Source organism: Mastacembelus armatus, chromosome 20 (genome assembly GCF_900324485.2).
Source record: "Mastacembelus armatus chromosome 20, fMasArm1.2, whole genome shotgun sequence".
Lineage (NCBI taxonomy): Eukaryota > Metazoa > Chordata > Actinopteri > Synbranchiformes > Mastacembelidae > Mastacembelus > Mastacembelus armatus.
The window spans coordinates 12,477,830-12,491,370 of record NC_046652.1 but is presented as its reverse complement, the minus strand read 5'-3'; the positions used below and the strand labels follow the sequence as shown (position 1 = coordinate 12,491,370).

Here is a 13,541-nt window from a genome sequence, read left to right as displayed (position 1 = left end):
GGTCAGACCAACTCTAGAGCTGGAGGGGTATCAACAATGGAGAAACCAAAACTGGAGCTGGAGGGGTATCTACGATGGATAGACCAACTCTGGAGCTGGAGGGGTGTCTGTAATGGTCAGACTAACTCTGGAGCTGGAGGGGTGAGGGTAGTCCAGCTGAGAACTAAGGGCTCGTTTGCTCTGCCTGCTGGGTCCATGGTGGCCTGATTGTTCTGTCACATTTCTTGTAAAGAAACAAACTGCAAATGGAGCAATAGGAATCATAAACAATAGATGCAGTATGAAAAGGTTTATTAACAACACAAGGAAAACAAGACAGAATCCAGGCAACAAAATTGACCATCAAGAATCAGAGGCTTAGTGAAACTGCAAACGGGTCGAAACATACAGATAATCTAAACTAACTGGTAAAACTCCAGGAGAGGAAGTTAGCGTGAGTGACTGCAGAGTGAGCTCAGACACAAGTCAGAAAGGAAACACAAGAAAAGCTGGAATGCTTAGGCAACAGGTCTACTGGGCCAGCCATACACAAGATAACCTGGTAGAGAACAAATAGCCTGGAATATATACTAGAAAGCTGATTAGGGAATGGGGAACAGGTGTGCTGGGTGTGGAATTCCAGGATCAGGCTGCTGTGCAGGCAAGCAGCATCATATGAGCAAGGACAGAAGTGAGAGTTTGCACCATGGATATATTAAGGAGAAATGAATAATTGATTAGAAGATGGCACCTAATTACTTCCTATAAAAGTTGTTCAGTGGCTCATACTCCAGAAAAGATTTATTTATGCATCCTGATTTGATAATAAAATGTTCCGCATGCGCATGTAGACAAGCACCGAGCCAGCTGGCTTCCTATGGGATCTCCACACATATGAATGTAATAAAATAAAAGTATCCTGTGAGTCTGTCCAAATAATATTGGACTATATGAATCATTCTGATGCAAAAAGTATTTGTGACACTCAGAAAAATGTATTCACTGTTTTACAGCTGCTCATATTCCAGTACTTTGCTATGGGAAAAATGCTTTTTGAACCAATGTGTATCATGAGATAAATACGGAAATTGTTGTAAAGAATTTTGGAAACTATGCCAAAATTAGTTCACAGTCAGGCACCATCAATGGGGGCTTGGTTTGGGGACATCTGGAGGCTGAATGTGGAAATAATGATACAGGAATAAACAAAGGACACAATATAAAGACCAGAGACTGGAACTACCTGTCAGATTTAAAAGGAAAATGTCTCTTTTAGAAATTTGCATGAAACAGCCCATTTAAGTACCAACATCTGTTTCAACTTCTTCAATGCTTCAACTTTAACATGAATCTGACTTCTATTGATTTTCAGTGTGACTAAAATTCTTCCAGACAATAGCAATATGGTATTTAAAATCATGCTCAAGAGGAGAAAGGTATAACCTAAAGGTAATATATTCCTGGCACAGAAGTTGATTACTCAGTTATTGAATTTGCTTGATAAAGTTGCTTGATCTTTGATATAAGGTGGGTATAAAAGTTTAAAAATTGTGCATTAAAAACAATCGGAAATGTAATTCTTTTTTTTTTTTAATATTGCACAAACATATTCTTGCTTTGATGAGGTGGATAAGCTGCCATGTTTGAAAACCCCAAGATAGAATGAAAGAATTTACAAATATATTAAGACATCATTAGCACAGGCAGAAAGAGGGGGAGGGGGGCACAGTAGGGTGTAGCCCTATCTGCTGACTGATATTTTTTCCAACAGTCAGTATACTGACATGAACGCTTCATTTCAACCAAATGTTTAGAGGAACAAAACACACAGCAAATGGGGATTGCAAATGAAAGGAAAATATATAAAGGACATTTTTTGCCAAGTTATTCTGTAGGTACAAAATGCCTTTGCAGAGCCAATCCCAAGCGACTTGGGTGAGAGGCGGGCTACACCTTGGACCAGTCTTCACAGGTATCTAATCTATCTGGATCTAATTCACAGGTACAGTAGTAGGTGATTTGTGTTACCGATCAACTGAATCTGCATGACTTTGGACTGTGGAAGGAAGCTAGTGTAACCAAAGAAAACCCACATGGACATAGGGAGAACATACAGATTCCACATAGAGAGCAGTTCAAAGCCAGAACCTTTTTTGATATGAGGGAATGGTACTAATCACTGCACCACTAAGCCACACGCACAATGAAGAGAGTTCACACAGTTCATTTAAAACACTCCCATGTAATAATTACTCATTTCAGTTTTACCTGGTTTCTCCCTCGAAAACTCTGGATAACCAATGGCAACGACTACACAAATTATCATTTTGCTGTGATGAGCAACATGTTTTGATGGACTGTTTATTTTGGTATTCTCAGTTATCTTAAAAATCACCACTGATTTGTGAATGTAGAACAGATGAAACCAATTGTATCACACAAAACAAAAACCTTTAGAAATATGAAAGGTCCTAACATCTAATAACATGAAAAACTAGACTAAAATTTATCCCTACTTTAATTTTATATATGGCACTGTTTATTATTATTTTTACCCAATGTACTGTATTCTAAATATTTACACACATGTACATGTGCATGTGCTGAGTCATGTATCCAGCTAAACATTACAGCATACTTCATTTTAAAGGTGCATTAACAAAATTATTTTGGGCCACAAAAGCGTCTAGCAAGACCCAAATCAAATGCGCACCATAATCCACTCCTTTCTGCTCTTTCACCAATTGTTTCCAAACTTAAATTATATTGTGAAATACTGACCGTGTGAGATCGCTGATAAAAAAAAAAAAACAAAACAAAACATTTTAGCTTTAGATACTAACACATCCAGAAGAAAGAATGCCACATCTGAATCACACCTGACTCCTCAGGCTACTTTTAAAGCTCTCCTTCTCAAAAAAAGCCAAAGTAATATTGATCCTGGTGTTTGTCCCACTCACTCTATGCAAAAGAAAACTGCCTCTTTGACCTGGCAACATCACTTCAAACACAGTTTGACATCTGGTCACCAAGAGCTGGATATTTGAAATCACTACTCGCAAAACATGCTTCTTTTAACAAAACAAAAAGAAGCGAGACATTCTTCTTATAACCTTTACCAGGTGGCAGGTGGATCTAATTTTCAAACCGTATTTTGAAAACACAACCCTAAAAGATGGAATAACAACAAAAGGGGTGTGAGTAACCAAGTGTCATGGAGAGGGTAGTATAGCTGTGAGACACCGTGCCTTAGATAATGCAGTTTAAAGGGTAACTATTTCAGCAATGTGCCAAGTTGGCCCTGTCTGCTGTAAAGCAAGCACTGACTCAACTGAACCACATGCATGATAAAGTTAGCTCACATCACCACACAGGTGAGTCAGAAAAATGCCACATTTGAACCTGGAAATCTGCAACTAGTTTCAGCTTTCTGATTATTCACTTCAGCTGACTACAAGAACAACAGCTAAGGAAATAATTTAGGAATACATCTAGAATCTAGAATGATATACAGTGTGTATTTTTGTGTAGTCTAGTTTTTTATTTAATTTTTTTTTATTATCACAAAGATATTATCAGTTTAATATTTTGCCCCTAAAATAATATTGATGTCTCTCACAGTCAGTATCAAACATATTCTGTATAGGCTTACATAAAAACTGCAGTTCAACCACATCCTTTGATGGTACAGCAACACATGTTTACATACATATAACAAATAAAACATGAAGGTAAAGGGTAACCACTTCAATACTTTTTGTTGATTATAACTTGTACATATACAGTGATGACGGACAAAAGCCAATGTCAACAAAACACAAGCATGAAACTGCAGTTAGTAACTCCTGTTCTTTAAAAGCTTTCACAACACTAAGCAAACAGGTCTAATAGTGCTCTCAAAGCTTTTACATTAATGAAGTTGTTAATGTAGTGTTGACTCACATACATCATCAACCAAACAGATGCTGCTGAGCAATCACCTGGTTTACATTAGCTGTAGTTCACAACACCTATCTCCTAATGGTCAAATCGTGATGGAAAAAATAATTAAGAGAAGCTGACATCAAACTCAAAGTACATATGATTTTTTTTTTTTTTTTTTTTTGCATGTTACCAGTTCCACATGGCAGCAATGCAACTAATGAACTAATGTCTGGTGCACCAAATGAGCAGTAAAATCAAAACTCATACACTGATGGCTAGTTCAGCTTTATCAGACACTTCTATACAGACCTTTACAAGCATTTTATGGTTGTTTTGTCTATATCTATGTTGTTTAGGCCAGATTATTGCATGTTTATTGAAAATTTGAAGCGATCACTAATATGGATTATATAGCTGACTTAGCTAATATCATTAAAATTGTTACGTCTGCTGATTCCAAAAATCTTGGCTCACTCCATCACCTACGTAGGACAAAACAAATGGGAGAATACAGAGGGAGATGGCGAAGGAGAAGGAGAAAGGGTGTTCTTCTGAAAAGCAGCCATCCATGTTGGGATGCACAGACTGAGTGGGGAGGATTGCACAGAGACATTAGGGCACTGCTCCCTGGCAGGAGGTCTGTGCAAGTGTTGGCTCTCTTCCACAGGAAGCCCTTTCTGCTTTTGAAACTTGGCAGGAGCTGGAATATATGATAGAACAGCCCTACAGGGCATTTGTTTGATAAATGGATAAAGCAGGATAAAGTGATGCTCACAGCTACTGGCTTATGTATATGAGTCAAATCCGAACCAGGCTGCACCAATGTTTCACTCGCATCTGCAGCTGCAGACTGTCATTAATTCATTAGATTTTTGAGCAACAACAGAAATTCACTGACAAAACAGAAATTACAGTGCAAACACATTTTATATAAGCAGCAACAACTGATCACCATCGCTTTATTTTTCTTGCAAAATAATGTAATTAATAAACTGGTTTTAATCCCCTGATTTCCTCCACGTCTGTGTTATTTTTTCACGAGTAAAAGTAGCACATGATACTGTCAGCCGCTTGCAAAGAAATATAAGTTGCACGAAATATCAATGAGATGAACTCAGACTAATGCATTTCAAATGTATCCAAAACACTGCACATTTTCTTTAGAAAGCACACCACATTTGGTTCGTGCTGCACAGCTGGGCATCTAAATGTGATTCAGCATCTCTTGAACACAACTTAAGGTCCAGAATGGTTGTCTTGATCCTTTTTCTGTCTCTTGAAAGTGATGATGAATTCTAATATCACTGACCACAGGCGTCTGCTTCCTCACCCTAAAGTGATAAAAAAAGAAAACTGATGAAAACACATTACAGGACCGTGTCTCCTCAAACATGGTGGTTGTTTATAAAGCTGTAAATCTGATGAGGATTAGACTAGAGTTTTAAAGCTTGTGTGTTTTGAATGACTTCAGAAATATCTTGGGAAGTGCAGAAATATTTGCTGGTAGCCTGAACTGCCTCTCTAATCCTTCTGGACATGATTTATTGAGGTTCGTCTCACATGATTTTCTATCCTTGGTAGGCCTGCAAGCCAAACATTCATATATTCTTCCTGACCTCGAGTGGGATTTTCAGGTTTTTAAATATACAGTATGTGCTGTGAGGTTTTGCGAATGATAGAATTTCTAAAGCAGCAAGCATATGGAAATCAAATGGAAAACTGAAGTACAACAAGTGGTTTCTTAAGGAGTGGGAGCAAACTGGGAAACTGGGCACCTGGGCAGGTAAATGGAAAAAAAAAGGTGTGACGTGAAACTGTAAACATTTCTATCTATGTGAATTTTGTCAACAAAAAGTTTTTGTGAAAAAATTCTTGATAATAAAAACAAAACAAAAACTAAACAGCTGCTAATATTACCATGAAATATTACTTTGTAATACTGCTTGTTTGATTCATACTGTAGTAAAAGCTGGTAGCACTGGTCAGGATGTGTTGCTGCAGTAACATCGGCTGATATATAAATTTTATTCGTTACCTGTAGAGACTCTAAAATATCATGAGAAAAACTTATAGTTGAGTAACTAAAGAAGAACATGTATTATTATTATTATACAATATTTTTAGTTCACTATAATTTCAGTAGTCAAACCTTTAGTAATTTCTATATTTTGTTTATAAATAGGATTATTATTTAGGGTATTATTAATATTCCCTGCCTGGGGAAGAGGGTCCACAGACAAAGCCCCAGCCTCTCTCATTCCTATCGACTCACTTATATGCAATCAATAGGATTGAGGTTGTGATTAATGTAGGTTGTTAACCATCTAAATCATATTCAAGAAGATTGATACCACTGCTATATGTGTATGCTAAATATGAAGCTACAGCCAGCAGGCGATTGGAGGCAGCTGATTTGACTCAGTCCAAACAGGAAAAGTAGCTACTGTAAAGCTCACTGATTATGGTTATATCATGTTTATTTAATTCTTAGAAAAAACCCCATTAAGAAGTTGTTTTCATCTATTTCCTTGACTTCAATGAGTGCTCTAATAGTGACCTCAAAATAAGAAATTAAAAATAAAATAGACTGAAATGTCAACAAATGTTCTTTTGTTGAACAAAGATAGAGCTAAACCATCAAACAACTAAAATGTGACCACAACTAGACCACAGATTCTACACTCAAATTAATATGAATATAAAATAATATTATACAAATTTTAAATGAAGTGCTGACATGTACAGTGATTTACAGACATTTGAACAGACATTTTCCTGGCTCATCCACCAGCAAAAGAAAACTGTAACAGTGTTTAACTCAAAGATACATCAACAGTCTGCGACTCATAAACACTGTCAAGCACCCCTGCTATGAGGAGCCAGCCAGTGCTGAGCCAACTGATGATGTGACTGCATCATTACCCACGCCCTGAGAGGAGAGAAGCAGGAAACCCTTTACCTTAGGCCTCACCATTCATACCCCCTCTAACACAATTCAATTAGATGAATGCTGTTTATGGGCAGTTCTGGCCCATTGGAATGCCATTATTGCTCCCTCTGTTAAATTCAGCATTAGTTGCCCTTCAGTGGAGCTAGTCTTCAAAATGTCATGGAGTTTATGACTTAGGAGATGATTAACGGATGTTTAGAGATACTGAAGACACAGCTCACTGGTTACGCTGCTAATGAGAACCAGATGTAAGGCCTTTAATGAGACTGTCTGTAACAGCCTCCAGGACCCTTAGCACTATTGTCCAAAAACCTCGCAGCTGCTGTAATGGACCCTTGGATTAAACAGAAATCCAAAGCTCTTACCTGATCTCAGTTGTCAATATCTGATACGTGGTTCTCTATCTGAAAAGGAGAGCAAAGCGAGAGGGGGGGAGTTAAAATAATGGATGTGATGCAGCATTTTTAACTGAACACACAGGTTGCATTTAATCTTTTCTAAAGGTCATTGCTGATATACTCTCAACAAGACCATCAATGCCTACATGGTGGTACATTATCACAATCTGTGATCACAGTGACCTTCAGAAAACAAATAAATCTCTTCCACCCTGTCTCTGAAAAATAATCTCTTCCATTAGCATTGACTAAAAGCTTTTACCAAGGATAGCATTCTCATGCTCACATGGTTAATAGCTAATAAATTTGGTGTGATTGAGAAAGCACGGTCAAAGGCATGGCCACAGTGCACTGCTGAACCCAGATGAAACCGAGGATAATTACTTTGATGTCACTGCTTGAACTTGAACGATGAAATGTGAAAATGAAATGAAGTGGCTCTTGGGTGTAATTAATGGTTTTAAAAAAATGTGATGCAATTATATTTGATATGCTGTGTAACATGAAGCTGTTAACACTTGGCTGAAACATTATTTCAATAGAGGGCCAGACATTTTAACACAACAGTGTAAAAAAAGTTAAAATGCTAAACTGACATTTATGAAAGGGCCTTCATCAGACAGGAGTCTTTTTTAGTTAGTTCAGCTTAAAGGCTATTTCCCATTGAACACTGTAATATTTGACCAATGTGATTATAGGAAATCTAAAGTGCAAGCTGGCAAGCTTCAATATTTTTGAGCAGTGATGATGTAATGGGAATAAGCGACGAAGTCTGAGCCATAGCTGATGAACAGATTTCAGCTGACTAAATACAACCAGTATAAACTTTAAACAAGGCAGCTTCTTTCATTAAAATGTTGCTATAAATTGCTGCCAACACATGAATAACTAGTAACTATTTCAACAACTTTTTTAAGCAAAAATGACATTTACTAGTTTCAGTAATTTAATTAGGATATTTTATGGTTTTCTTGGTCTTATGTGTAAAATGAAATGTATAACTTTTGCTTGATGGAAAAAAACCCAAGCATTTTTCACTGCAATCTAACATTTTATACACCATAATGAAATATTAATAATGAAAATAATTAATTACAGTTTTATATGAAATATATGCCTTTTTTATGGAGACTGAACAGTGACAATTAAACTTTGGCACTGAAAAAAAAATCCTTGACACTGAAAACAATACCAGAAACAAAAGTAAAATACTGGCATTGAAGCATTTGTACTGAAAAAAAAAAGCATACTTACATATTAATACTGAGGTCAAAGCAATCTGCTCTATGCAATCTTTGATTAGTCAGGTCAAGTGATGCGGCTATTTGTGACGCACACGGTGACACAACAAGGAGTTGAGACGAAAATGGCAGAAAACGTGAAAAGTGATTATTAATAATATAATTAAACAGTTTTTACACTGTTATGTGGCTAGTGGTGGTGCCTTCTTCTAGAGTTCCTGTTATGTGATCAGATAATCTTTCACCCAGTAAAATGTTTGCAGTTCTCAGGCCAATTAATACAGAAACTTGAGCATCTCATTGAGCTGACAGACTTCTATTTTATCTAATATTGGTTAATGTTGGGTTAATGCACCACTCACTTTTGCTTTCAGTGTCAACAAAAGTGTCTTTTTTAATGTAATGAAATTTAAGATCAATTTTTTTGTCGTCACAAACGACAAAAAAGAAATAATTCAGTTTTAATTTTTTAAGTGTAGTAAACCTGTTTTTTAAAGTTCATATTTTGCCAAGTAAAATGTTAAAAACACTTCTTTATGTCTTTCCATAAAGGTCTGATTAATCAATTAATTGAAAACATAACTGGCCGAACAATCGATTATTAAAATAGCCATTTATTGCAGTCCTACTTGCCATAGCGGTAGGGCTGCAGGATGAATTCAGCGGGAGCTCCCAAACCACAAATAAGTCTGTCTCTATCCTGGTTTTTCCACACAGAATTGGACTGGTATTAAGTTAGATTTTAACCAGAGCAATAATGTTATATTGGTTTTGGCAGAGGTCCGCAGGACCAAGTACACAGCAGCAGCCATGTGAGCAGCAGGATCAACGAATAAAAGAGAGGCTGGTGTTGGCCCACCTTGGGCCGCAGGTGAGATCATCTCTTGACCCTCTAGTTGGCCTATTGGCCACGTCTGGGGGTGGATGATGCTGTCATCTATCTGCTGCAGCGAGCTTTGTCACACCTGGATGGTGGTGGTGGCACAGTGAGAATCATATTCTTTGATTTCTCCAGTGCCTTCAACACCATCCAAGGAGGAGAAAAGCTGCGGCTGATGGGTGTTGGCGGGTCCACTGTCTCCTGGATCACTGATTACCTGACGGATAGGCAACAATTCGTACGGCTGGGTGGTGTCCTTGTCTGATGTGGTGATGAGTGGTGTAGGAGCCCCACAGGGCACTGTGCTTTCTCCCTTCCTGTTCACCTTCTACACCTCAGACTTTCAGTACAACCCAGAGTCATGTCATTAACAGAAGTTTTTTGATGACTACAGATGTTGGGTGTATATGAAGTGAATGGGAGGAGGAGTATAGGGGGCTGGTGGACAGATTTGTGGAGTGGGCTGGAGGGAATCACCTGCTGCTTAATCTGGACAAGACCCAAGAAATGGTGATTGACTTCAGGAGGAAGGGAACTGCTTCGAAGCCCCCCTGCATCCTAGGGAGGGATGTGGAGGTGTTGGAGGAGTACAAATACCTGGGTGTGACCATCGACAGCAGTCTGAACTGGAAGGTCAACAGCACAGCTGTGTACATGAAGGGCTGCAGCAGACACTACTTCCTGAGGAAGCTGAGGTCCTTCAACGTGTGCAGCAAGATGCTGGAAATCTTTTACCGTCTGTTGTGGCCAGTACTTTGTTCTCCTCTGTGGTCTGCTGGGGGGGCAGCATTGCAGCCAGTGACTCTAACAGACTGAATAAACTGATAAGGAAGCCTGGCTCTGTCATTGGCTGCAGACAGGAGATTTTTGAGGCTTTGATGGAGAGGAGGACACTAAACAAATTGTTATCAATCATGAACAACCCTGACCACCCTCTCCATCCTGTGCTGGACAGACAATGGAGCGCCTTCTCCAAAAGGCTCAGACAGCTTCGGTGTCTTAAGGATCGCTACAGGAAATCCTTCCTGCCTCATGCCATAACTCTGTACAACCCATCTTCTCTGTGTGTCAGAAAACACCCTGGACTGACTGTCTGAACTGGTAATATTTGCACACAGGTTCTCTCTTTAAATTGTCTGCTCACTTACTGCATATTGTTTTTTGTATATAATTTCTACATTCCTCTATCTTTTCTTAAATAATTTCTTATATTGTTTTCTTTTCCTTGTGAGATTTATGTTTATGTTCAGTGGCCGTAATTTGCTGCTGCAACAGTGTAATTTCCCAGTTTGGGATGAATAAAGTATTTATATCTATCTATCTATCTATCTATCTATCTATCTATCTATCTATCTATAAACCTTGAGCATTAACTCTGAGTGTTAATGCTGCCACATATTTTGTTTTAGCACATTTATGCTTTACCTTCTGCTGCAGCAGTCACACTGGCTCTAAACTGAGGCAAAAACTCACCACAGGACTGGAGACTTAGTTAACATTAACCACACATTAGCTAACAAGCTACCTAGCTAAGGCCTACAGTTAAGATATGCTAATTTTAGCACTTAGTCCAGCTGACCTCCAGTATAATGTTATTAAGCTACCCCAGTTAATTAAAGGTTAATTTCAAACCAGCTCACTTGTGTGGAAAAACAAACACACCATCAACAGGGTATGGGTATCTTTTTCTGTATTAACACTTTTTAACACCATTTTTTTAGTACAAATGTGATTTTGTTTTTAGTACCAAGTGGTATTTTTCAGTGCCAAAGTTTAATTGTCACTGTTCAGGCTCCATACTGTGGTCATTTTGTTAACATTTTTATCAACGACTCGGACTAGACACAGACAAGCAAGACTAATATCTGATGATACAAACATGACAGAATGCATGTTGTTTCTTGGTTGATGACACAGTGTTATTTGCCAGATATCAAATATTTAAAATAGGCTACATGATCAGTCTACACTAAAGCAGTGAATCCATGTCATTGGATTGGAAAAGGAAATTTGCATATTGAATCTCAATAAACTGAGAATACCATCCCTGCTTAGCTTCCGAGCTCAGACACTATTGGGCACTTTCACTCGGGTGCGGCCGCCTCTATCATACCAAAGTAAAAATATGAAATATTTTCTGGCTTGTGAGAATTTGCTGCCTTTCTCCATTTTCTGTAATTTTAAAAATAGAAGATCAGTCAGACAAAACAAGCAATTTGTAGACCTAACCTTGGAATTTATAACGGAATTTTTTCAGTGAGTTTGTGGTGCTTTATTAAAAATAATAATTAATCTTTGGCTAATGGTGGTACTCATTTAATGATTATGTAAAAAAAAAAAACAAACAAACAAAAAAACACCACAAATCTACCAACAACACCCAAGTGGGTAGACAGTCTTCGCTTTCTTAAACCCTTTCCCATATATCTTAAGCCCTCTGGTTTACTTATATCCTATAAATGTGTGTATGTGTGTGGGCCTGTGAAGAGCCATGCTACCACTGTTTGGGTCGACAGGGAGAAACTGTCAGTCCAGGCTTCCTCACCATTCACTCATGTGAAGCCCTGCTCTCAGATCTGTGGCCATGAATAATTCTGAAAAATTTACTTTCAGAAAGCGAAGACTGTCTACCCACCTGAGATCTCCCAAAGTGCCTTGCTCTCTCCCTCCATGTCAGCCCTGTCTCTTACCAGATGGTGGCTTCCCTCCTCATCATAGTCGTCCTCGCCTCCATCGGTCATTTCTCCCACCTCCACATCCAGTGTACCCTCACCAGCCTCTTCCCCAGAGTTTTCTGCCGTCTCCGAGACAGACTCCTCATGCATGGAGTCGCAGTTGTCGTCATACTTCCTCTGAGCCTCTGAGTGACAGAGGATGGCACACACAACAAAGTCAGCGTGATCATGATCTCATTTGTCTATGGTTGTAGCAAAATTTAGATTACTCACTTTTTCTCTCGTGTGGGAAAACATAAAGACTTGGCCCAACTTCTGCTCTCTAGAGGTCAAGCTGCTCTTTCCACTCAATTGGACAAAGATAATGAGACCTCCACATGTGACAAGTGACTAGCACTTCTGTTTGTACACTGTACACACTATCTACAACAGATGCTCTCTAGATGCATTTTACAGCCGTCTGCTTTACTTAACAATTACAGGATTGAATGAGGCCAGTGTAGACACAGACAGGAGACTGCAGCTGTTGTTTCTGCTGTGCTAAGATTAACAAAATACTGCTGCAAGTTTCAACATCCATCCATCCATCCATCCATCCATTCATCCATCCATCATCTATACCTGCTTATTCCTTAATCAGGGTCACAGGGATCTGCTGGAGCCTATCCCAGCTCTCTTTGGGTGAAAGGCAGGGGTACACCCTGGACAGGTCACCAGTCCATCACAGGGCCACATAGAGACAAACAACCTCACACACTCACACTCACTCCTATGGGCAATTTAGAGTCACCAATCAACCTGTTATAATACATGTTTTGGGACTTTTTTTTACCTTTCTTTTCTTAACACATTCAGGGCTTGAATTTATTTTAATCTCAGTTGCATGTTTCAATCATGAAATTTCACTTAAAATCCATAATTTGATAAAAATGTATGCAAAGACAATGTTAACCTGTCATTTTAGATGCTAATTAATTTAACACCATAGCAGTAACACTTTTAGCAATTTTCAGTTTTAATTGCAGAATGCAACTTTCTGAGCTACTTTCAAACCTTGCCAGCCCCTGCTTCCAGGTGTGAGGTAGGCTACAATGGCTATCACCTTTAAAACTAAACATGATTTCTTGTCTAGGGCCAGTGTTTGGTTTGTCCATTCTTGGCTACTCTAGAAACATGGCAGCACAACATGGCTGCCTCCATGAAAGTAGACCTGTTCCCTATGTAGATTTAAAAGGGTCATTCTAAGATTAAGAAAATGCAAAGGTTTGTATTTTCTGGTGATTACACATAAATGATAACATATTTATTTATTTAACACTATATCCCATTTTTGCTAATAGATCACTATAAACATTACAAATTGAACCTTTAAATTTATAGCTGAATATGTTTTTTCATAGAAGCATTTAAAAAATTAGACAATTTCTCCCTACTGTGATATTCATGCCTCTAACTCAACTTTTCCATTGCTCATTAATCTGGTTTGGAGTTTAT

At 38.3% G+C, this 13,541-nt stretch overlaps 1 protein-coding gene across 3 annotated transcripts in view; it reads right to left on the bottom strand.

Moving 5' to 3' along the window:
- Positions 1-274: 274 nt before the first annotated feature.
- The window catches only part of LOC113121612 (RNA-binding Raly-like protein), a 39,160-nt gene continuing 25,893 nt past the window's right edge, over positions 275-13,541 (bottom strand). For all 3 annotated transcript variants that reach the window (XM_026292266.1, XM_026292267.1, XM_026292268.1), the window contains 3 exons: positions 12,063-12,232; positions 7,219-7,257; positions 275-5,234 (listed from right to left, as the gene is read on the bottom strand). In XM_026292266.1, coding sequence (XP_026148051.1) covers positions 7,225-7,257; positions 12,063-12,232 — 203 coding nt within the window. In that variant the 3' untranslated portion in view covers positions 275-5,234; positions 7,219-7,224. The remainder of the gene's footprint in view (positions 5,235-7,218; positions 7,258-12,062; positions 12,233-13,541) is intronic.